Source organism: Carassius gibelio, chromosome A12, assembly GCF_023724105.1.
Source record: "Carassius gibelio isolate Cgi1373 ecotype wild population from Czech Republic chromosome A12, carGib1.2-hapl.c, whole genome shotgun sequence".
In the NCBI taxonomy this organism is placed as follows: Eukaryota; Metazoa; Chordata; class Actinopteri; order Cypriniformes; family Cyprinidae; genus Carassius; species Carassius gibelio.
Window position 1 is genome coordinate 18,174,020 of NC_068382.1, and position 25,306 is coordinate 18,199,325.

The following is a 25,306-nucleotide window of genomic DNA, read 5'->3' on the forward strand; positions in this document are numbered from 1 at the left end:
AGGAACTCTGCACCCACCGACATGTATTAGACAGGGTCTCAGTTAAAGAGCAGATCTAAGTTTAACACAGGACAGAGACTGAGACACAATTGGGAACAAGAGACTGTCTGGGACGCCTTACTTTCCTGTACTGACTATTTGTACAAGTTGTTTTATTTCTCTCTGGAGTTGCCATTTTAATTTGATACAAATATGAATGTTCAAAAGTGTGCCAGGTGTGGGTTTGTGTTGTACCCAGCGGAGAAGGTCAATCTTATTGGTCAGGTAAGTCTTTATGACTTGTGTCAAAAATCTTACAAATTAAAATTATAGTCCATAGAAAGTCATACACTTTCTATGATGTAAGCAAGACCAATTAAGATGGTCAGATTTCAGGAGAAGGAATTGGATTCAGTCATTTTTAAGATACGCATGTTCATTTTCTCCCACTCTGCATGTGTCTCTTTTTCTCTTTCAGAATTGGCACAAAGCATGTTTTCACTGTGAGGTCTGTAAAATGGTACTGACTGCCAATAATTTTGTTAGCCATCAGAAAAGGCCGTACTGCCAAGTGTAAGTTTTTGAATGATTTTATGCTTAAATATATCATTTTTTTCAGTAAGAGTTAATAATTCAGCATTATTTTCCATTGCTTCATGACTAAAGGCATAATTTGTATTCACTACATAGTTTGGTCATTAAATGTGTTAAATATTATTATTAATTATATCTCTTATATCTCATAGGCATAATCCAAAGAACAACACATTCACAAGTGTTTATGAGACCCCTGTCAACATCAATGCCAAGAAGCAATCTGAGGCAGTCAGTGAGGTGAGGTTTTGTTTATGTCACAGACACCACAAAATACAACCAAACTTACTGTACATCTGGCAAAGTACTATAGTAATTAAACTTAGTACACCATTTTTAATAGTGGAGGCTATAAAAACATAATTTGATCAAAATTCAAGTCATATTTTGGTTTTATGTAACATTATTTGAGAGTTTTTACAAGTGTGAAGTTCTGACCAGTTGACTGTACATGGCTTCTTACCCTATTATATAAATAAAATATATATTAACATCTGAGTTTAATATATCTTGTCAGTTTACTAAGTTGAAGTTATTTTGTTAGTTTACTCATGGAGATTCAAAAATATTCTATTTTGAGGTCATGAACTGCTTTCAAACACAGGTATGCGGAAAGTAAAATATTTTTAAATAACTTACATAAAAATTTTTTTTTTAATCTTCCAGATTCAAGAACACTTTTTAGTGTTTTTAGTGTTTCATCCTGCTGCTGAACTGCTGTCAGTGTTTTTACTGTTTTATTGATAACTGTTTTACAAGCAAAAGTATTTAAAGAATTGAATATAGGTCGTTTTGCTTGTAATACTCCCTATATGAGCTGGGTTAAAGGTCTGTTTTTAGGAGAGCTCAAAGGCCCTGGTGACTCTACAGGTTTGGAATGAGAACTGCATCTCTCCAGTTATTTCTGTGGTGTGACATGATACTTCTCTGGCCTTCTTTATGTATTTGCTGTTTAAATTTATACCACACGGGCCACCTCTCTTTTCTTGCTTCCTTTCGCTCCCTCCCTTTCTCTGAATCTCTCTCAGTGGGACCCCCACCTGCCCCTGTCTGTCATTGGTCTCTAGAGTGTACTTAATGCAGACTGACAGAAGGCAGACCGCCATATGTGCATTTCACGTGTATAATTTTATTTCTTCCCTGAAAAATTACATAAAGACGGTGTGTAAAAATAGCACTCAATAGCATCACTGATGTTGCATGTCTTTGAATGTGACCTTTAATAGTTTGTGATATTCCATCATTCTTCATACATCAGGAATCAAATTGTAATTTACTATTGTGCTAATAGGAAGCTCACTATCATTTCTCTTCTTATATCTCTGTGGTTTTTAGAATAGATATAGAGAAGAAGGGGAGCGTTTCATGTCTACGTTCCACTATGACATGAGATCAAAGGAACTCGAGCAAGCTCGTAAGGCCAGCCAGCTTGTCAGTCAGGTGAGGAGCCAAAGGAAATAGTACCAAAAAAAGTTTAGCTGTGGACTATTTTATTAACATGTGACTGTTTTTAATCTTTCTGAAAGCAGCAAGGCTACCAAACTGAATTTGTAGGCCAACAATCAATTTACTCGGGCAGCGTTAGCAGCCAGGAAATTGTTCGTGTGACCCAGGCACAGAAGACCATTAGTGACGTGAGTTATCTGATTCAGACTCAATGAACAAATGAAAAAATGAGGTTCTTGCTATTTTGCTATGCCAATAAATGGATAAATTATGATGATGTGTAACAAAGAGTGACCTGACGTGGCAATTTGGGCTGCAGGTGGAATATAAACGAGGCCATGAAACTCGTGTGACGCAGTTTACCTCTGTAGCCGACACACCTGAGATGTTACATGCCAAGACTGGAGTCTCACTGGCCAGTGATGTAAGGATACATTTTTTTTCCGAGCGACCTTTCTGACTGAAATGGCATGCATGGTTTTAAAAATCCTAGAATCTTTATACTTTTTCTGATATAGTATTCTCTCATATAAAAGTGTGGGGGTAGAAAAATCTTTGTCATATTTCTAACTGTTGACCACAAGTATTTTTTATATTATAGTATAGTTGTATAATATAGGAGTAAATAAAACATTTTATTATATTATTTTAAAACATACAGTAACATTTTAATAATGAGTTACACAAGCTTTAGTGTGAAAGTTGAACCTATCAGTATTACTTTGTACTGTTGAGTGACATTTCCTCAAGATTTTGTGCTTAATTTTTTAACAATTTCCATACACCGGCCTCTGAAGACAAATATAGAAGCGATTGAGTAGGGTGACCATACATCCTCTTTGTCCCCGGACATGTTCTGGCTGGGATTTCTAAATTGCATAAAATATTTGGGTTTGGGCTTTGTTTTCCTATTGTTTTCATCCCTGCTGAAGATATTGACTGAAAAGTAGGTTGACAAATAATGTGCATGCATTGTACATAATCAACCAATCGTGACCAAAAGCCAAAACCAGGACATTTTAGGCAATTACAAATTCCCAGCCAGGACTTTTCCAGGACATATGTTCACACAGAGTCATCTGGTGGCCTTGCTCTTACCCCTGTTTATGTGATTAGTCATTGCACAAATTGTGTTTCTTGTCTGTGATGTTATATGTGTATTCAAAGGTGAGATACACAGAAGAATATGAGCAGGCTAAAGGAAAGGGTAGTTTCCCAGCTATGATCACGCCGGGATATGAAATGGCAAAGAAAGCCAATACACTGGCTAGCAATGTAAGTAAAGTCTATAGTTGCAAAAAGTCAATTTTCTGTCCTACCAGATGCTTTTCAAGTTAATTATTCTGTTCTTTTTTCTTCAGTTGGAGTATAAAAAAGGCCACGAGGAACGAATGTCAAAGTACACCACTGTGACAGATGCTCCTGATGTACTTCTAGCTAAACATCAAGGGAAGATTGTCAGTGATGTAAGTGAATAGAATTTAGAAATGTCTTTGTGGCTTAATATTGTCCATATGTCTTAGTTTTGCACCTCCTTCCATAAAAACAGTATGTCTACAATGAGGAATATGAACAGCAGAGGGGCAAAGGCAGTTTTCCTGCCCACTTCACTCCTGGATACCAGGTGGCCAAAAAAGCAGGCGAGATGGCCAGCAAAGTAAGTGTCCAAATGTGTAAATTACAACTGGATGTCATCTGCATGTGCATGCCAGTTGTAAGCTGTTTTTTTTTTTTTTTTGTGCAGGTGAAATATCAACAGAAATATGAGCAAGAGATTAAGGGCACGACCAGCACTGATGCCAGTTCTGCAGAGTTTGCATTGGCCAAAGAGAATGCAGAACACTTCAGTCAGGTGACACAGTGTTCTTTTGTGCATACAGTGCCTTTGCTTTACATCCTATGTGGTTACATCCTCGCACATGGTTATACTGAATGTCTTTAATTCCTTTAGCATGCCTATACTGAGGAATATGAACAGCAAAAGGGCAAGGGCAGCTTCCCCGCTATGATTACCCCTGGATACCAGATGGCCAAGAAAGCCCATGACATGGCCAGTGATGTGAGTATCACTGCATCATCACTGCTGAAGTGGTCTGTCATTTTAGATGTTCCACTTTTCACATTCGGAAATACACCAGTTCCGTCCAAGTCAGGGTTCAGGGTTAGTTAGTAAACTAAAACTTAAAAGAAGACCATACATTTTTGTTTTTATTTTGTTAAACTTGATGTACTAAAATAACTAAAACTGAAATAATAATTAATATAAACTATATAGACATTTATAGACAACAACAGCTAATAAAAATGACGAAAACACAACACCTTTAACTAAAATGAACATGAAAGCAGAAAAAAATGTGGCCTGTAGCCAAAGTAAAGGTTAAATAAAATGAAAATTATTACCATTAAGTGAAATAAAAAAAGCTTAAATAAAAAAAATTATATATATATATATATATATATATATATATATATATATATATATATATATATATATATATATATATATATATATATATATATATATATATATATATATTAGTAATTAACTGAAATAAGTTTAAGTTAAAGCACTAAAATTACTAACTGGAAATATATAATATAAATTTTGAGTAATTTTGTTTTAAATTGTAATTTTAATTTAATAAGAAATGAAAAAATAAAAAATACAAGCAAATTCTAAATATTAATAATACCAAAACAACACTGATCCCAGTTAATGTTTTCTCACCTTGGCATGTCATCACTAAGTGGAATTTGTCAAATTTCTCCCATGACTGCACCAACAATCCAATGTTGTCACTCTAGGGGCATCAAAAGGACATATTTAGACACACTGACTGTCTAAATGACTGATTGTGTATGTTCTCTCATGTCACAGGAATTCTTCCTGACAGATCAGACATATTTTACAGTAGATTGAGATCTTTCTGGTATTCTTGTGTTTGAACACCTTTTTCTCATTCCCCTCTCTCCGTGTTTAACCTGCAGCTGAAATATAAGAAGGATTTCAACAAGATGAAGGGATCTTCTGCATATAACACTCTAAACACTGACGACAACTTGTCTCTAAACTGTGCAAGCAAAATCAACAAGCTTGTGAGCGGGGTGAGTGATTTATGCCATTGGTCCATTGCCTACATCAGGTACAGAAGAGAGGCTCATCTTTGCAGGATTAAAGAAGGGTATTTTAATTTTAAGAGACTTTTATTTACTTTTGCCCATTAAACAAATTTAGAAATGACATTGATTAGTTAGCTGAAGATTTGTAATATGACTTCCTGAGTGCATTTTGGGATGCACAAGTGCAAAAAGAGAAAGAGAGGATAAGGAAACTCATCTGTCATCGGCTCAGTCAGACATAACGTCTCCACACCTGCTTTTTCCACATCCCAGCCACCCACATATATAAACAAAGACTACACATAAGTCCAGAGGCCACATTGTCATTCTATTTTCACCCTCTCACTTGTCTAGTAGATCTACATGCCACAGCGTATACCTGATGATGCTATAAACAACACTGCATCCTCATACTACCCTGATTTACAACAAATGTCAAAAGGGCACATGGATTTCTGTATGCTGAGCATAAAGTTCACCACAAGTGAACTTGTGTGACTCAAAATTCCATAACATCATTGCTTATGTGACACAGACATCCTCCTGTTATACAGGTTGAATACAAGAAGGACCATGAAACCACCAAAAGCCACAGCATGAACTACTGTGAGACGCCACAGTTCAAGAATGTGTCAAAGATTGCCAAGTATACCAGTGATGTGAGTGCCCCATCAGTGATATGACTGCTATATACAAAGAATGACAGCATACACTATATTTAAGGTGTTGTTGTGCTGGGCACTTGTGTGCAGTCATAATCAAGCCCATTTACTCTTGTTATTGCAGAATAAATACAAGGAGAATTACACCAATCAAATGAAGGGGCACTATGAGGATGGTGGCATCGACAAGAAGACCATGCATGCCATGAATGTCAGAAAGCTTGCCAGTGATGTAAGACAAAAGCCATTTTCTGAACATATTACCTTATACCGGTACATATATATTTTTTCATGTTTTATTGCATTAAGTTTGTAGAATCCATAATAGAATTAACATTTGTACAATTTTGAAATATAGACAAAGATTTTTAGATACATAAAAAAAAAAAAAAAAAAAAAAAAGTAGTATTTTCCTAAAAATATCTATCCATCAAAATAGTTCTGAAAAAATATATAAATATCATGTTTTCCATGAAATTACTAATGGAAAATATTAATATTTAAACATTGTTCTTAAAAAGAAATGTTACTTGAGTACCAGCATATAATAATTATTTGTGAATGATCATGTGACACTAAATACTGGAGTAATACTGCTGAAAATCAGCTCTGCCATCACAGGAACAAAATGCATCTAAAAAATATATAAGAATAGAAAATGGCTATATTAAATTGTAATTCACAATTTTACTCTATTTTCATCAAATAAATGCAGCCTTGGTGAGTTTAAGAGACTTCTTTCAAAAACATTGAATAAAATCTTACCAGCCCCAATGTATGTTTATATATATATATATATATATATATATATATATATATATATATATATATATATATATATATATATATATATATATATATATATATATATACATATATATATATATATATATATATATATGTTTTATTTTAGGCATAATTCGTATTGTTTACATATTCTGCAATACCATCTGATTTCAGATTGCCTACAAATCAGAATATGAGCAGGAGAAGCATGTGCAGAGTGAGTACAACTATCCAGCCACCATCACTCCATCCTATCAGTCACAGAAGAAACTGGAGCCGCTCAAAGATGTAAATCTATCATTCTTATTGTGACTATAAACCTGAACTTCATGTATTGGCTATTCTGCTTAGAACTTGTCTTTCAGTTATTATTCCATGCTGATTTGCTTGAATAGTGCTGCTTTAGCCTTACAAATTAGCTTAATTTTGTAAACATGCAAGCTAATCTACTGTACTGTAAATGGATGTCCTTTTTCCCCACACAGAAAAACTACAGACAGCATATCGACAAGCTGAAATTCAGACAGGTTACAGACACCCCTGAAATTGTGCAAGCCAGAATCAATGCCCATCAGCTCAGCAATGTAAGCATAAATTGTCCTTGTCATTGAGAGTTCAAGTGAATTTAACATAACTTATCTTATTTCATTTAACTCATCACATATAATCTCTCATTCAAGCTGAACTACAAAGCCAACTATGAGAAGACAAAGATGCAGTACACATTATCTCAAGATACACCACAACTTAAAAAGGCCAAAGCCAATACAGAACTCGCCAGTGATGTAAGCCTATACTCACACATTACAGAGCCACATTGTTTGTCATCCATATATATAGTTCACAGGCGTTGATTTTGTTGTTAAGTATTGTCTGGACTTTCACAGATCAAATACAAAGAGAACTGGGAGAAGATCAAATCCAAAGGATGTGACATCGGCTTAGACACACTGACACTCAAAGCTACCAAAGCCTCTCAAGACCTGGCTAGTGATGTAAGAATCAAACGTTCAATGTTTAAATGTAAACGTCGTTAAAATTTGCTTCCTTGGGTTGATTTGACCTCTTGGGTTGTACAGATCAAGTATAAGGAAGCATTTACAAAAAACAAAGACAAAGCCATTGGAATGGATGTAAGTGACTCAAAAACAATGCACTCCCTTCAGGCATCCAAGCTTAGCAGTGAGGTAAGCCTGAGTACCCCAAATCAGGTTAATTGTGTTTTTCCCATTAACATGAGTGCATAATCTGAGATTCTTCAGATGCCCGAACAAAATACACAAATCAAATTTCTTGCTATAGGTTGCTTATAAAAAGAATTCTAAGGAGACTCAATCCAAGTGTCACCTATCTCTGGACATGGTGAATCTGAGTCATGCTAAGAAGGCTCAGGCCCTGGCCAGTGATTTGGACTACAGGAAGAAGTTACACGATTATACCGTCCTGCCTGACGACATGAAAGTACAGCAAGCTAAGAAAGCCTACCAACTGCAGAGTGATGTAAGAGGAAGAAAGCATGTCTATTTGCAAGACCAGAGTAGAATGATACAAATAGTATACCTTTAAACATTCTATATGGTTTTTTGATTTGGCTCTTATAGAATCAGTACCGATCAGACTTGAATTGGATGAAAGGAGTCGGATGGGAGGTTGATGGCTGCCTGGATGTAGAACAAGCCAAGAAAGCAGGAGAACAATTCAGTGAGGTTGGTCATTACAAAATTTTTATTCCCTACTGATTAGACTCGCATATCTGTTCACCAGCATTTTCATAGGCTTCTTAACTAGCTTACCACCAAGATTTATTTGGTCTTCAACAGAAAGACAATGCTGGCTAGCAAACTTTACATGTTTACTCTAATTGTACATTTTCCACCTCTATACAGCAAAAGTATCGCCAGAAGGCAGACAGTGTGAAATTCACACAAGTGGCTGACACTCCTTCCATCATACATGCTAAGAAGAGCCAGGAGCTGCAAAGTGGGGTAAGATATGATCCATCCGATTGGACATTTAACTGAAGTCCTGTCTTAGACTGGTCTGCTTTTTTCAATTCAATTCAATTCAAGTTTATTTGTATAGCGCTTTTTAAAATACAAATCTTTACAAAGCAACTTTACAGAAAATTATGTTTCTACAATATTTAGTAATAGCTTATAAGTGGTGACTGTCAGTTTGTGTACGTATGACAGGATTTGTAGAAAAATTTATACAAGTCGTAGTCAGCCAGAAGATGAACATTATTAATATTATGATGCAGTCACACTTGTAGCAATATTTGTTAGTTCTGTTGTTGATTCAGGGTTAGCATCATCTGAGGTCCTCTGAGGGTTAGCATCATCTCTTCTCAGGTGTTCTGGATCCAGACTGGGGCTTGTGTAAATCCTAGTTACCACGGGATGTAAATCCCAAATAGAGACATCATTAGCATAGCTGCTGTTCCAACAAAGTAAAATTAATTAGTTTAACCCAAGCTACAGAATAAGAATGCACATTTGATCAGATACAACTAAACTCACAATTTAAGATACATTATTCAAATGCTTGGTGAAAGAGATGCGTTTTTAATCTAGATTTAAACAGAGAGAGTGTGTCTGAACCCCGAACATTATCAGGAAGGCTATTCCAGAGTTTGGGAGGTTTCATCTGGTCTCGTTGAGATACAGTATATAGCTGAGTATCATCAGCATAACAGTGGAAGCTAATTCCTTATTTTCTAATAATATTACCAAGGGGCAACATGTATATTGAAAATAGAAGGGGACCTAGGACGGATCCTTGTGGCACTCCATATTTTACTGATGATAAATGAGATGACTCCCCATTTAAGTAAACAAAATGGTAGCGATCGGACAGGTAGGATCTAAACCATCTTAGAGCCTGCCCTTGAATACCTGTATAGTTTTGTAATCAATCTATGAGTATGTCATGATCTATGGTGTCGAACGCAGAACTAAGATCAAGTAAAACTAGAAATGAGATGCACCCATCATCTGATGCAAGAAGCAGGTCCTTTGTATTTTTAACAAGTGCAGTTTCTGTGCTATGGTGGAGCCTGAAACCTGACTGAAATTCTTCATACAGATCATTTTTGTGCATGAAGGTGCTCAATTGTGCAGACACAACTTTTTCTAAAATTTATGACATAAATGGAAGATTTTAGATAGGCCTATAATTTGCCAGTTCACTAGGATCTAGTTTTGGTTTCTTAATAAGAGGCTTAATAACCGCCAGCTTGAATAGTTTTGGGACGTGACCTAAAGATAACGACGAGTTAATAATATTGAGAAGTGGTTCTTCAGCTACAGGTAACAACTCTTTCAGTTTTTTTTCTCATCCACAGCTGGCATACAAAGCGGACACTGAACAGACAATGCACCAGTACACTATAAGCAAAGATGAGCCTCTCTTCAAGCAATCCAAAGCTAATGCAGAGCTTCTCAGTGAGGTATGAACTGAATCACTTGAATCTGTTACTTATGTTGCAATAATAACCTACACTTGAACTAACAACCCACAGCCTGATTTTAATCAACACATTCAAATTGGTGATTTTCAGAAAGCATATAAGAGTAGATGGGAGGAGCAGAGGGAGAAAGGTTTTGAACTAGGCTTGGACTCACTTTCAATTCTTGCCGCCAAAACAACAAGAGATCTTGCCAGTGATGTGAGTGACCAGACACCCTACTGATGCACATGACTCACTTGGTACACAAGTAGACACTGTAATCTCAGGTATTGTGATTATTTATTGAATGTAACATTGCTGAAATTCCATATATGTAGGTGAAGTACAAGCAAGAATATGAGATGACAAAAGGGAAGATGATTGGCGTGAAAACTGTGTCAGATGATTCTCAGATGGCCCATTCAGCCAAGGCCACCAAACTCCAGAGTGACCTCAACTACAAGAAAGAGTATGAGGACGCCAAGACCAAATACAGTACCTCACTTGATATGCTGACCCTCACCCATGCCAAGAAAGCCCAGGAACTGGCCACTGAAAAAAACTACAAAACTTTCTTACACAAGTACACACTCTTGCCAACTGATATGAAGGTGGAATGGGCCAAGAAAGCCTACGGCCAACAGAGTGATGTAAGCATTCGATTTAATGGCTTGTTGAGCCAAAACAGTTACAAACATGCATTTTGGAATTATAATAATGAAAACTTTGTTTACTTCACAGAAAAAGTATCGCTCTGACCTAAATTGGATGAAAGGGGTGGGATGGGAGACCACCGGATCCCTTGATGTCCAGCAGGCCAGAAAAGCTACAGATTTAGCCAGCGAGGTACAGATTGACCTCTCATTAACATGACCAACTATACACACTTAATGTCATAGGTTTTCATCTGTCAAGTTCTAAAACTTGAGGAGTCACCAGATTTTTAGGTCATCAGAAGGACCCTCTGAAAATGAAATACATATGTACTGTAAGAACAACAAGAGCAGTTATGTAATGCTTGCATAGCAAATAGCTTAAGTAATAGGTTATATTTAGCAGGGGTAGGAATAGGAAAGAACTATTTCTTCAGTTCATCAGCACCTTGTGTAACTTATTAAGAATCCTTGTCTGAGCAAAATGGCTGAGAACCACATAAAAATTATTTTCTCAACAATTTAAAATTTTTAGGTTATTATGCCTTCAGAAATCGCTAAAGAATGTTTTTTGTTATTTACTAATTTAATAAAGCATATTCCTATACATTTAAACCAGGAGATAAAAAGTACTGCTTTTAGGATAGAAGCCATGACTATTATTAGATGCACTTAATTTTGAGTATAGATATTCAACTCTGCTAAAATAGAGAAGCACATGCCTGTGGTTAGCATTTCAATTACACATCTGTTTAAAGGTATTATGAAATGACTGAACCACGTCGTCCTTGAAATGATAGACCTTGGTGGCCGTACACTGAAGAGACAGTTCAGTAAATTCAAAACACACTCTACATCTCCCAGCATTGACAGTTGATATTAATCTTTGTCATGTGTTGTGTATGTTCCAGAAAAAATACAGACAGGATGTGAGTGCTCTTAAGTTCACCAGCATTGAGGATACACCAGAGATGGTCCAGGCCAAAATCAGCAGCAAACTGATTCTTGACGTACGTCTTCATTTTGAACATATATTAATTATTCTTTCTATAAATCTGTTCAGTGAACTGGAGGGCAATTGTTAAAAGACAGAGGAATTTCTGCACATATGTATGTGATTCTGAACATGTTATGTTCATATTTTGATGTTAACAGAGATTATACAGAGAGAAAGGAGAGAGCGAAATGCACAAGTACACACTGGTTGGAGATATTCCAGAGCATGTGCAGGCAAAGCTCAATGCCATGAACCTCAGTGAGGTGAAAATCCATTACACACACTGCCGTTGCTGTTTCAGAAACTGTTTAAAACCCTCTCAGGCTCAAATTAAGTTTTAGAAACTTAGTAAATTTAGTAACCTATAGTAAAGTTTTTAGTACTCCAGATTCATAAAATATGTATCTGGAGTAATAAGGTTTTTAGTTACTTTACTGTTGCAAATCTGCAACGCCTGCCTTGAGAGGGTTAACACATGCACAAAAATGAATTGTGAAATTTCCACATTAAACATTCTACTAAAAGTAGAATTATTTTCTATATAGTCATGCTACAAAAAGTCCTGGAGAAAGATCAGAGATGGTGGCTACAAATTGCGCTTGGATGCTATTCCATTCCAAGCAGCCAAATCATCTGCAGAAATCCTCAGTGGTGTGAGTATTTTGTAAACAATAGATGAACTACAGTTTATTTTGGTTACCTGTCTGTCTAACTGTATAAATGCTTGCCTCCAGCAAAAATACAAGGCACAGTTTGAGAAGACAAAAGGGAAGATGATTGGGCTAAAGGGACTACAGGATGACATAAACATTGCTCACTCTGTGCATGCCACAGATATACAGAGTGATGTGAGTATTCCAGCACACTGAGCAAGGCTACAGTATTTAGAGTTGCTGTATGAAGTGCCACAAATAAGTTTGAGAGGTCATGTTCAAGTGATTGGTCAACTTTTATTTCCTTAGCTCAAATACAGAAAGAACTCTTCTAAGGTGCATTCTCAGTTCCATCTACCAATGGATATGTTGGAGGTGCTCCACGCTAAGAAGGCTCAGTCTCTGGTCAGCGATCAGGACTACAGACTTACATTGCACAAGTATACAACACTGCCTGACGACCTGAAAGTGCAGGCTGCCAAGAGAGCATATAAACTGCAGAGTGAGGTAATGGCTTATTTAATACAGCACTAGTATTGCTAATAATCACAGTAATGCCTCTTGAAAGTTGAATGCTCTTGAACATTTTATTTATGCAACAGAAAATCTACCGCTCTGATCTGAACTACCTTCGTGGTGCAGCCTGGATTGCCACTGGTGCCCTACAGATTGAGGGATCCAAACGGGCCACAGATCTAATTAGTGAGGTATGAATGGCTATTCATATATTAACACATTGAAACAGCTGTTTGGGATCAGGATGTGTTTTTTTTTTTGTTTTTTTTGAAAAATAAATTAAGCAAGGACATGTTAAACTGATCAAAGGTTGACAGTAAAGACTTTTGCATTGTTACAAAAAAAAAACAATTCTGTTTCGAATTGATGCTGTTCTTTTGAGCTTGCAGTTAGTCCAAGAATACTGGAAGCAAATATGTAACAGTTTTCACAAAAATGACAAAAAGTAACAGTGATAATAATAAGAAATGTTTCTTAACAACAGCAAATTATTTCTGAAGGATCATGTGACACTTAAGAATTATTGTCAACACATCAATAAATTGCATTTTAAAATACTAAAATAGAAAATGGCTTTTTTAAATTGCAATAATATTTCACAATATTCCAGTTTTAGTATTTTTGATTAAATAAATGCAGCCTTGGTGAGCATAAAAACCTTTTTTTTCAAAAGCTTCAAATATATTACAGACTCCAGACATTTGTAATGTTATCCTGTATTTCAAATTTGTAATACATGTATATATTTATTATATATTTCTTTTGTCTAAACAGAAAAACTATCGCCAGCAGCCCTATTCATTTAAACACACATCTGTCACGGATTCTCAGGATATTGTGCATGCTAAAAGCAGTAACAAGATCACTAATGAGGTAAGAAGGCATATATTGTTTCTGTGTTTTTTCATTTCTAGCAAAAAAGGGATTATAATATTTTGTGGTCTGATGATATTTAGCGCTTGTACAAAGAAAAGGGAGAGAACTTCAGGCACAACTACACCATGACTGCAGAGAGACCTGAAATCACCCAGGCCAAGATTAACGCTGCTAACTTCAGTGATGTAAGATGAGCCTTCCAAGTCTATTTTCATGTATATGGATATTGCTACATCATAAAAAATCCCCTATTTTAAACTGAAGTTGATAGCTAATTTCAAAGATATTCTAAAGAAGAAGTTATTTAAATGAACCAGCATGCAAGATGTTAGAGAAGAAAGTTTGAACATTTTCTGTTTTGTTTCAGGTTAAATACAAGGAGTCATGGCATGCACTCAGAGCTCTGGGTTATAAACTCACCATGAAGGATATCCCCTTCCAGGCTGCCAAAGCCTCCACCAGCATTGCTAGTGATGTAAGAATAACCTCTCTAAATTTATACACATAAACATCTATGGTCAAATAGAGCTCTGAAAAACTCATGCACTAATATACATAAGCAATCATACCGCTATGTTTTTATGGAGACCAACAGTTCCTGCATGTGCGCAAATATCCAGTTCACATATTCACCTCTATTACCTTGGTAGGTCCAGTACAAGCATAGCCATGTATTGGAGAAGGGCAAGCATATCGGAGCTCGCAGTGTTCAGGACGACTCGCATCTAACGCACTGCTTAGAGATGGGTCGTCTGCAGAGCGACCAGCATTATCGCAAAGGCGCTGCATCTTTTAGTGGCCAGTACCAGATGCCTCTAGACATGATGAACCTGGTTCATGCCAAGAAAGCCCAGGCCTTAGCCAGTGACCAGGATTACAAGACTCACATACACTCTTACACAGTCCTACCTGATGATATAAAGGTGCAGTGGGCCAAAAAGGCATATGGCCTGCAGAGCCAGGTGAGAAAGAGTAAGATAATAGAAAATTGACAAGGCAAAGCATCATAACATAAATACTATAATCTTGTCTTCTTTGTCTTTCAAAGAATGTATACAAATCAGATCTGAACTTCATGAAGGGAGTGGCCTGGGACTCAGTAGGTGCACCCCAGATGGAGTCTGCAAAGAAAGCTGGAGCGCTCATTAGTGATGTAAGTTGTATTAAAATTTAACATGAATTGAAAATTGAGTCTGATTAATGCAAGCTCGTGGTCTTATTGTGAATTATTTATCATTGCACATTATTCCAATATTTAAAAATGCCTATACAACCTAAATCAACCAACTTTATTTTTATACTGACATCAGTTAGGCTTTTCTATTTAGTTATTTTAGATCTGAATCCATTCTGGTATGGAATGACCACTTTTCACACTCTGACTAATAGATAACCAGTGGATAACTTTTTTTTTCTTCCTTTTAAATAACCTCTTTCATTTGTATTTGTGAAGTAAATACTGAAATAAAATGTGGGGTTTCATGTTTGTAGTCATCATTTTGCTAGCATACTGTAATAATATCATACCGCATAAAATCATGGCTAATAATACATGCTTTTCTTCACCGTTACCTTCTGTAGAAGAAGTATCGTCAACATCCTGACAGTCTGAAGTTCACTCAAGTTGCTGATTCACCTGATATCATTCACGCAAAGAACAGCTACATGCACTGTAGTGAGGTAAACTTCACTCAGCATTCTTTCATCAGTGTGTGTTTACAGTGGTTGTTCTGGGTCAAGTGAATAACAAAACTTTTATCCTGTTTCAGAGGATGTATAAGTCTGGAGACTCTGACTCTATGCACAAATGCACATTACCCTTCGATCATCCTGATTTCATCAGAGCAAAGATCAACGCTCAGCAAATAAGCGATGTAAGCCTGCTGTTGATTGGTATTCTTATAAGAGGTATTTCTGTTGTTATGCTAAGTTTGGAATCTTTAAGATTTAAATTTACATTTATTCATTTGCCAGACGCTTTTATCCAAAGCCAATACAACAAGGGATTTATCATGTATAAATGCTTTGTTGTTGTAAAAAGTTTTTTCATAAAGGCTTCAATGTTAATGTAACGACAGATAAAAGAGGAGGAAGCAATTGCAGGCAATCAGATGTAGTTTATTGATAAAGAGTGTCCAGAGTGTTGGCAATGGCAAGGAAGGTCTACGGTGGCGTGAGAAGAGCGGGATGGTGAAGTCAGCGGTGCAGGTGAAGGTGGTCAATGGTTGGAACCAGGAACAGACCGGAACACTGACACGCGGACGACAACACGAATCCAAACCAGCACACAAACACGGAAGACGATAATCCAGCTAGTGCATGGAGACATAAGAGAGGATCTGACAACAGAGAGAGAGCGAGGTGAGTATAAGTAGCAGAGGTATGATGACGATCAGCTGGAGCGAGACAATCAACACCCAGGTGATGACAATCAACTAAACGAGCACATGGAGACAACGTAAGTACAAAAACAATAACAAAACATGACACGGAGGAAACACTGGATTTCCTACCGTGACAGTACCCTCTCCCCTAGGACGTCACCTGACGTTCCCAGCCTGCTTTACCTGTAGATTGTAATCATCTATAAGGTGGTGATCCAATATGTCCCGAGCAGGAACCCAGCTCCTCTCCTCCGGACCGTAACCTTCCCAATCCACCAAGTACTGAAAACCGCGTCCCCTCCGTCTAGAGTCCAGAATACGATTAACCAAATAGGTGGTTTCCCCATTAACGAGACGAGGCGGGGGGGGAACCGGAGCAGGCGGATTAAGACGGGAAGAAATCACCGATTTAATTTTGGAGACGTGGAACACGGGATGAATCCTCCTGTACGCCGGAGGAAGGCTAAGACGCACGGTAACCGGATTAATGATCTTGGTAATAGAAAACGGGCCAATAAATTTGGGAGCAAGTTTGTTAGAAACGGACCGCATAGGAATATTCTGGGTAGAAAGCCACACTCTTTGACCGACGACGTAACGGGGAGGCTTCGACCGGTGGCGATCGGCCTTAGCCTTGGTGCGCGACCTAGCCTGGAGCAGAGCTCTGCGAGCTCTGGTCCAGGTGCGGTGACACCTCTGGACTAATGCGTGTGCGGAGGGGACCGAAACCTCGGATTCCGTACTGACAAAATTAGGTGGTTGGTACCCTAAACTACACTTAAATGGAGACATGCCCGTAGATGACACTGGCAAAGAATTGTGTGCGTACTCCACAACTGAGAGTTGCTGACACCAGGACGAAGGATTATTGGAAACCAAACATCGCAAAACCCTCTCGACATCCTGATTGGCTCGTTCGGTTTGACCATTGCTCTGGGGATGGAACCCGGAAGAAAGACTAACAGTCGCTCCTAACAATTTACAAAACTCTCGCCAAAATTTGGACACAAATTGGGGACCCCTGTCAGAAACCACGTCTGTCGGGAGGCCATGTATGCGGAAGACGTGGTCAATGACAGCTACCGCTGTTTCCTTGGCTGAAGGTAATTTGGGCAAGGGAATAAAATGAGTCGCCTTCGAGAACCGGTCCACTACGGTTAAAATCACCGTATTGCCTTTAGAGGGCGGGAGGGCGGTGATAAAATCTAGCGAAATGTGGGACCAGGGTCTTGAAGGGACAGACAGCGGTAAGAGTAACCCATCTGGAGGTCGATTGGAAGTCTTACCAATAGCGCAAACTGAACAAGCCAAGACGAAATCGTGGACGTCACGAGCCATACCAGGCCACCAAAATCGTTGCTTGACCAGAAATCTAGTTCTACTAACCCCTGGGTGACAAGCAACACTGGAACAATGACCCCACTGGAGAACGTCTGACCGTAACCTCTCCGGCACAAACAATCGGTTCGGTGGGCAACGAGCCGGGGGCGTTACCCCTTCTAAGGCGGTCAACACCTTCGATTCGACCTCCCACCTGAGCGCGGAGATAATGATGGTCCCCGGTAAAATGGGCTCGGGAGTAGCAGTACGATCGGAACGCTCAAAAAGACGGGATAAAGCATCGGGTTTGATGTTTTTGGAACCCGGCCGGTAAGAAAGTGTAAAATCGAAACGACCGAAAAACAATGCCCACCGAGCCTGCCTGGAGTTAAGTCTTTTGGCGGTTCTAATGTATTCGAGATTCTTATGGTCCGTCCATACAATGAAAGGTACACCCGACCCTTCAAGCCAGTGACGCCATTCTTCCAGTGCAAGTTTGACTGCCAACAACTCTCGATTGCCAATGTCATAATTAACTTCTGCAGGAGATAAACGGTGAGAATAATACGCGCACGGATGCACCTTTCCGTCTGAGGATGCGCGTTGGGATAACACTGCTCCTACCCCCACCTCTGACGCGTCGACCTCCACTATGAATTGACGTGAGCGATCAGGGGTGACGAGAATGGGAGCTGAAACAAAGCAGCTTTTCAGTTTGGCAAACGCAGCCTCAGCTGCGTCTGACCACCTGAACGTCAAACTAGGGGAGGTCAAGGCGGTCAGAGGAGTGGCTAGTTGGCTGAAATTGCGAATGAAACGCCGGTAAAAATTGGCGAACCCCAGAAATCTCTGCAGGGCCTTGCGAGACTCTGGGGATGGCCAATTTACCACAGCCTTAACCTTCTCAGGATCCATGCGAACACCCTCAGTCGAAATGATGTGTCCTAGAAAAGAAACAGACTGTGCATGAAAAACGCATTTCTCCGCCTTGACAAACAATCCATTCTCTAGCAACCGCAGAAGCACTCGTCGTACGTGTTGCACGTGTTCCTGGAGAGACGAAGAAAAGATCAATATGTCATCCAGGTAAACATATATGAACAGATCGACCATGTCTCGCAACACGTCATTGACGAGTGCTTGAAAGACTGCCGGCGAGTTGGTTAGCCCGAACGGCATAACGCAGTACTCAAAATGGCCTCTAGGGGTGTTAAAGGCAGTCTTCCACTCATCCCCCTCCCTGATGCGGACCAAATGATAAGCATTACGTAAGTCCAATTTAGTGAAAACGGACGCTCCCTGCAACCTCTCAAAAGCTGAAGACATAAGCGGCAAAGGATAGGTATTCTTTACCGTTATGTTGTTCAGCCCTCGGTAGTCAATGCAAGGTCGCAAGGATCCGTCCTTCTTTCCCACAAAAAAGAACCCCGCCCCCGCTGGAGAAGAGGAAGGGCGGATAAACCCCGTTGCTAGAGAACTGGATATATATTTCTCCATGGCCGCCGTCTCTGGAACAGACAAAGAATATAACTTGCCCTTAGGCGGAGAAGTACCTGGCAATAACTCTATCGCACAGTCATAGGGACGATGAGGAGGAAGAGAATCAGCACGAGACTTACTGAACACCTCCTTCAGGTCGTGGTACTCCGCGGGCACGCTAGCCAAATCCACTGCTTCCCCCTGAAACACAGACTCAGAAACATTAACACCAGCAGACAAAAGACAAGACAAATGACATTCCTCGCTCCAGCTAACCACAGATCCAAGGCGCCAATTGATGCTGGGGTTGTGTTTCTGAAGCCAGGTGTGACCGAGAACGATGGGGGATGAAGGTGAGTCCGTAATGTAAAATGATATCTCCTCAGTATGATTGCCAGATGTGGTGAGGGAAACAGGTAAGGTGGTCTGAGTGATGACTGGTAGTCTGTGTCCATTGAGAGCAAAGGGTGCAATGGGGTGTTTGAGGGAGGTGAGAGGAATGTTAAGCTTACTAGCGAACTGGAAGTCCATGAAATTACCCTCTGCCCCAGAATCCAACAAGGCGTGATGCTCGAGTGCGTGGGTGGACCACCGTAGACTCACCGGAAGGAGTGTCGATGTAGATGAGGTCTTTCTGGCAGAGATCCCACCCGATAGTAGCCTCCGTCTTACTATCGGGCTTGGTCTTTTACCGGACAACGCTGGATGTGATGTTCTTGACTGCCGCAGTATAAACATAGTCCCAGGGATCTCCGCCTGATCCTCTCCTCCCGGGAGAGCCGAGCTCGCCCCACCTGCATGGGTTCAAGATCTCCCGGTGGGCTGACCGCAACATCTGAGCGCTGATACTGAGCCTCCGGTCTGTTCGCGAGAACTGCTCTCCCCCTCCGTCTGGTGGCTTGATCGAGTCGATTCTCCACTCTGATGGTTAGGTCAATCAGACTGTTGAGAGAAGTGGGGAGCTCGACGGCGCGGATCTCCTGTTGGATGCGGTCAGCCAACCCATGCAGGAAGTGATCCCACTGCGCCTCCTCGTTCCACTTACACTCCGCCGCCAGGGTGCGGAACTCAATCGAATAATCGGAAACGGACCTTTCCCCCTGACGTAGGTCCGTGAGAAGCCAAGCCGCTTCCCTCCCGGCGGCGGAGCGGTCGAAGACCCGTCTCATCTCTTCCGAAAGTGCGTGGAACGAGGCACAGCAGCTGTCTTGGTTCTCCCACACCGCCGTCCCCCAGAGGGCAGCCCTTCCCGTAAGTAGAGATAAGGCGAATGCCACCTTCATTTCCTCGGTGTAGAACGTGCGGGGCTGCAGGGCGAAGTGCAGAGAACAATGAGACAGAAAAGATCGGCAGAACTCTGGCTCACCCGCATATTTCTCCGGGATGGGGAGGCGTGGTTCGGGCTGGGAAATCCCCCCGGAGACGATCGGCGGTGTGGGTGGCGTGGGAGGCGCAGCGAGTGACGATTGTTGTTGTTGTTGCGTCTGGAGAACGAGCTCGGACACCTTCGTCACCATTGCTTGGAAGGCTCGACCCATCTCATCTATCGCCTTGTCTTGGCGATCCATACGACCCACAGCTCGTTGCAGAAATTCTTCGAGATGAGATGGGGAGCGATCGCCTGCTGCTTCCATGATGGTCAGATCCTTCTGTAACGACAGATAAAAGAGGAGGAAGCAATTGCAGGCAATCAGATGTAGTTTATTGATAAAGAGTGTCCAGAGTGTTGGCAATGGCAAGGAAGGTCTACGGTGGCGTGAGAAGAGCGGGATGGTGAAGTCAGCGGTGCAGGTGAAGGTGGTCAATGGTTGGAACCAGGAACAGACCGGAACACTGACACGCGGACGACAACACGAATCCAAACCAGCACACAAACACGGAAGACGATAATCCAGCTAGTGCATGGAGACATAAGAGAGGATCTGACAACAGAGAGAGAGCGAGGTGAGTATAAGTAGCAGAGGTATGATGACGATCAGCTGGAGCGAGACAATCAACACCCAGGTGATGACAATCAACTAAACGAGCACATGGAGACAACGTAAGTACAAAAACAATAACAAAACATGACACGGAGGAAACACTGGATTTCCTACCGTGACAGTTAAAGGTAGCAAAAAAAAAAAAAAAAAATATATATATATATATATATATATATATATATATACTAACTAACTATATTAAAATATAATATATTTTTTGATGGCAGTTTCAGAGGGCTTTACTCTTCAGTGCCAAATGATCCTTCAAAAATAAAAAAAATAATAATATTTAAGTAGCAAAAACTTGTTTTCTTTGATAATAACATTGAAAATTCCAACTTTTTTTGATTGGTAGGGTACATCCTTTAACATCATCTTTGTTCCTTTTTCTCTTTCATTTTGCAGAAAGTGTACAAAAAATCAGGTGAGCAGGTAAAGTCTGCAGGTTACGACCTCAGGTTAGATGCCATTCCCTTCCAGACAGCCAAGGCCTCCAGAGAAATCGCCAGTGATGTAAGTCAGTGATGTTTGCCAAACTGTGAGCTATTTTCTCAAGTAAAACCCAGCTTTGGAATTATATTTTAATATATGTTGTACAATTCCTTCTCAGTTCCACTACAAGGAGGCATATGTCAAAGGGAAAGGCCACCAGGTGGGCCTCCTCAGCGTTGAGGACGACCCCAAGATCAGACACTCACTGGCTGTAGGGAAGCTCCAGAGTAACAACGAGTACAAGAAGCAGTCCCAGGAGACACGCTCTCAGTTTAAGATCCATGGCGACCAGCCTGAGTTCCTGCATGCTAAGAAGAGCCAGGCTCAGCTCAGCAACCTCAACTATCGCCAGCATCTTCATGACTACACCTGTGATTCTAATCAGCTCAATGTCAGACACGCTAAACAAGCCTATCAGCTGCAGAGTGATGTGAGAACTGAGTTTTGGGATTATTCAATGATTTATGACAAACTGTATTGATGCCATTCTAGTGTGTCTGACGAAATGAGTGGAGAAATTCTCAGCCATTTGAAAATATGATATTGCAGTGACAATAAATAACTCCTTTGACACAGGAATTGTTCTTATAGTCGTCATCATGTAGCCAGGTTTAATGGGCCTTACTCTGTGGTTGCAGGTGAAATACAAATCAGATCTGAACTGGATTAAAGGTGTGGGCTGGACCCCACCGGGCTCTCATAAGGCAGAAATGGCCCGCCGTGCAGCAGAACTGGGCCTTGCTGAAGGAGTAACCACTGATGAGGCTATCGCCAAGTATCAACAGCTAATGGTGAGACAACTTTACACGCAGTAAAAAATATTATACGTTATCTGAATATATCTAAATCTAATATACCTAGTAAGCTGCCTTGTTTAGTATCCTAACTGCAGTTGGAACCTCATAAGTAAGTGATTTGGAACACTCTGTTTAGCCAGCAACTCCACGAGCTACACAAACAGCACCAGTGGTGCGATCCACAGCTGATTTCTATAGAGTCTGGTGTTGGCATGTTGCTGAGCTAACAGCACAATTCACTAAGCATACAAAATCTATGGTTTTTATATATTTTTATATTTTCAGTTTTAATTTTAATTTTAGTAAAATGTTTGTGCATGTGTTTGAAATGTTTATTACTTAAAAAAACAATTTATTAATTCATTTATAAATAATCTATAAATTAATGTATTTTTATTTACATTTTTGTTTTAGTTAATTTTTTGTTTTTATTAATTTCCAGATAATTCTACTGCTTCACCTTAAACTTAGTTTCAGTTAGTTGCCAAGACAGAATTTCGCTTATCATTTAATATTTATATTTTATTTCAGTTAACATCAATGGTTTTTCATAGTTTTAGTTAACACTAATATCCGTCTATAACATTCTATTAGAAAATAGTTTCATACCAACTTCAAAAGTTTATTTTTAAATGTGAGTTCTTTTACCTCATTCATCATCTTTGATTTTTTCACTGAGATCGTTATAGTGCATTATGGGATTGCCTTTTCCTTTTGGATACATATCGTGCTGCTTTAGAAATTGCCTAAAACAAAGAAGGCATATTAAGCTGGCTATGGCCTTCAAGTCATCGTACATTTGAAATTTTAACCACATTACCAAATTGCCTCTATTTCCTCTCCTTCATAATGTATTTCTTCTGTCTCAGATGCTCCAGAGACAGCAGGAGTTCCAGGAGCAACAGCAATCCACTGCAGAGCAGACGGACACCACAAAGGAGTTCCAGCAGCCAGGAGTCAATCCTGATGCGACGGAGATCCTCCACGTCAAGAGGAAGAAGACTATTCACACCGCATTCAAGCAGGCCAAGACCACAAAATCCATCACGTCACAGTCTGTTGCTTCCCACTCAACCACAAGTCAGTCTATCACCAACCAGTCCACCAAGAAGAAATCCATTATGAGCCAGTCTCATGCTGATGAATCCACCGCAGAGCAGATGAGTGAAAACCGGGCCATCACAGATCAAGTTGCTGCAAAGTCAGAAACAATGTAATCTGTCATTTCTGTCTTCCTTAATTTTTATTTTATTTTATTAAATTTATGAACATCATGTAGATCCTGGTGTTCTTTGAATGTGTTTTTGTTTGATCCATCAGTGAAGGCTATTTAGATAAAATATGTAAGTGAAAAGTGAATGTGAAGATGGTTTTAAGTGAAAAGTGAACATGGAAGATAAAGTAAGTTCAGACATTTTATTATGGTTTAATTAATGTGGTTCTAATTATTAAGGTTTTGAGAAGATATCGAACAAAGCTGTAAGTATGGACAGTGTATGTAAAGAATAGAGGTGAGCATGATTTTGCAGAAGTGATATTTAACTATACACTATTTCAAAAGTTGATAAAATATTTGCTGGAATATCTTTTTTCTTTTATTTTTTATCTGCTGAGAATATACTAAGCAAGAATCAACTGTATACTGTCTGATTAAATTTATAACATTTAATTGTTCCTCTGTTGCATTTGACAACTGTGTTTGGTGGTTCTGAAATAGTTATATTTGACTTACTGGATATAATGTCTATCAAGCTGTGCATTATGAGAGAGAAACACGACTCTGCTAGCAGAGTTAAATAGCTGATCTGTAAGTTAATGTTTGAATTATGACAAATGAAAATAAAATGTATTTTGGTTTTCAAATGTCCTTCACAAAACATGTCACTAAACTTTCCCACTAGAGGGCAGACATAGACAGTTTTATTTTATTTTATGTACTTATAGTTTCTCGTAAAACAAACTAGTTTGGCAGACAGACAGACAGGGATGGATGGATAGATAGCTAGATAGATAGACAGATACTTAGAGAGACAGACAGATGATTGATCAATCAATAGATGATGAATGGATGGATGGACATTTGGATGGATGGATGGACCGCACAGAAGCTATAAAATAGCAGTATTCCTCCAGCAGCATGGAGGAACTGCTCAGCGTGGCTTCACTATTGTTGAATCAGTTTAAGGAAATAAATCATGTTTATTTTCTTGCTTTCCCAACGTGAGTGTTGACCCATTTGCCTAAAGCAGAGGTACTGAACAACTGTTGTGGAGGAACTGTTGATGGTCAGCCCAAAGGGACACTTGTGAAGGCTGATGCAAGTTCACATCTGAGTTCTCAGCACATGGGCTTTTGGAAATGGTTACAGGAATCTATGTGGAAAAAACCCTCTCAACCGAAAAAATAGGTCTCGTTATTTCCACTGAATTTTTGCATACAGAATAAAAAGAGATTTCTGCATAATGTATGACATGTGTATTTGAACTTCAAGGTCTATTAAAGTGATTATTTTCATACAGTATATCGCTTAGGATTAGAACAGATGGGTTTTCTAAATACATATTTCTAACAGTTATTCTTCAAGAGCAGTGATAGGTAAAACAAACAGGATGACTAATTATGACATTTTTTTTTCAATTAATGCAAATTTTGCATTCATATAAAAGCAGGAATGACATCTCAAGTGTTTTAAAGACAAATATGTGGTCATTCCCTCAGGAAAAGTTCACTGCTGAGGAAGAAGAGAGCTTGACAAAACATTGAGTATTGTGACCATTTTTTCCTATAGAGACCTGTGTCAAATGACCTGTGAGTCAATGGGTTTGTGTTCAAAGTGGCAATAAAATCATCTGTATGTGAAGGCATCATTTCTCTCCTCTGTTAAATTTGGTGTCCAGCCTTAGTCCCGTAATTAAGCCCCCTTGTCACCCAAATTATTTATGGATTTCACTGGGCTTTTGCTTCTTACTGCTGTACAAATGCCCACGTGTGATGATGTCCAAGAATACATCAATTCATAGAACTGGATTGTATTTGAATTCTGCTAATCCAAACGTGATTGAAAAAAGGTTGGCATTATCTTGAACAGTTCAAAAAGGCATATCTGGAATTCTTCTGAA

At 39.4% G+C, this 25,306-nt stretch overlaps 1 protein-coding gene across 2 annotated transcripts; it reads left to right on the top strand.

Annotated features, from left to right (window-relative positions):
* LOC128025367 (nebulin-related-anchoring protein-like) lies at window positions 1–25,051 on the top strand. Of its 2 annotated transcripts, none has more exons than XM_052611653.1 (43): window positions 1–264; window positions 458–552; window positions 726–813; window positions 1,909–2,013; window positions 2,100–2,207; window positions 2,339–2,443; window positions 3,187–3,294; window positions 3,381–3,485; window positions 3,569–3,676; window positions 3,764–3,871; window positions 3,971–4,078; window positions 5,011–5,127; window positions 5,697–5,801; window positions 5,929–6,036; window positions 6,765–6,878; window positions 7,076–7,174; window positions 7,271–7,375; window positions 7,478–7,585; window positions 7,670–7,777; window positions 7,893–8,090; window positions 8,192–8,296; window positions 8,477–8,575; window positions 9,934–10,038; window positions 10,150–10,257; window positions 10,377–10,688; window positions 10,780–10,884; window positions 11,603–11,701; window positions 11,847–11,951; window positions 12,234–12,341; window positions 12,423–12,536; window positions 12,651–12,848; window positions 12,944–13,048; window positions 13,632–13,730; window positions 13,814–13,918; window positions 14,101–14,208; window positions 14,384–14,695; window positions 14,782–14,886; window positions 15,315–15,413; window positions 15,503–15,607; window positions 21,304–21,411; window positions 21,509–21,820; window positions 22,029–22,181; window positions 23,057–25,051. In XM_052611653.1, the coding sequence occupies exons 1-43, from the start codon at window positions 193–195 to the stop codon at window positions 23,402–23,404; spliced, it is 5,589 nt and encodes a 1,862-aa protein (XP_052467613.1). In that variant the 5' UTR covers window positions 1–192; the 3' UTR covers window positions 23,405–25,051. The 2 variants fall into 2 exon arrangements, with proteins under 2 accessions (XP_052467613.1, XP_052467614.1); XM_052611654.1 differs by having other exon boundaries at window positions 2,103–2,207.
* Window positions 25,052–25,306: the final 255 nt, after the last annotated feature.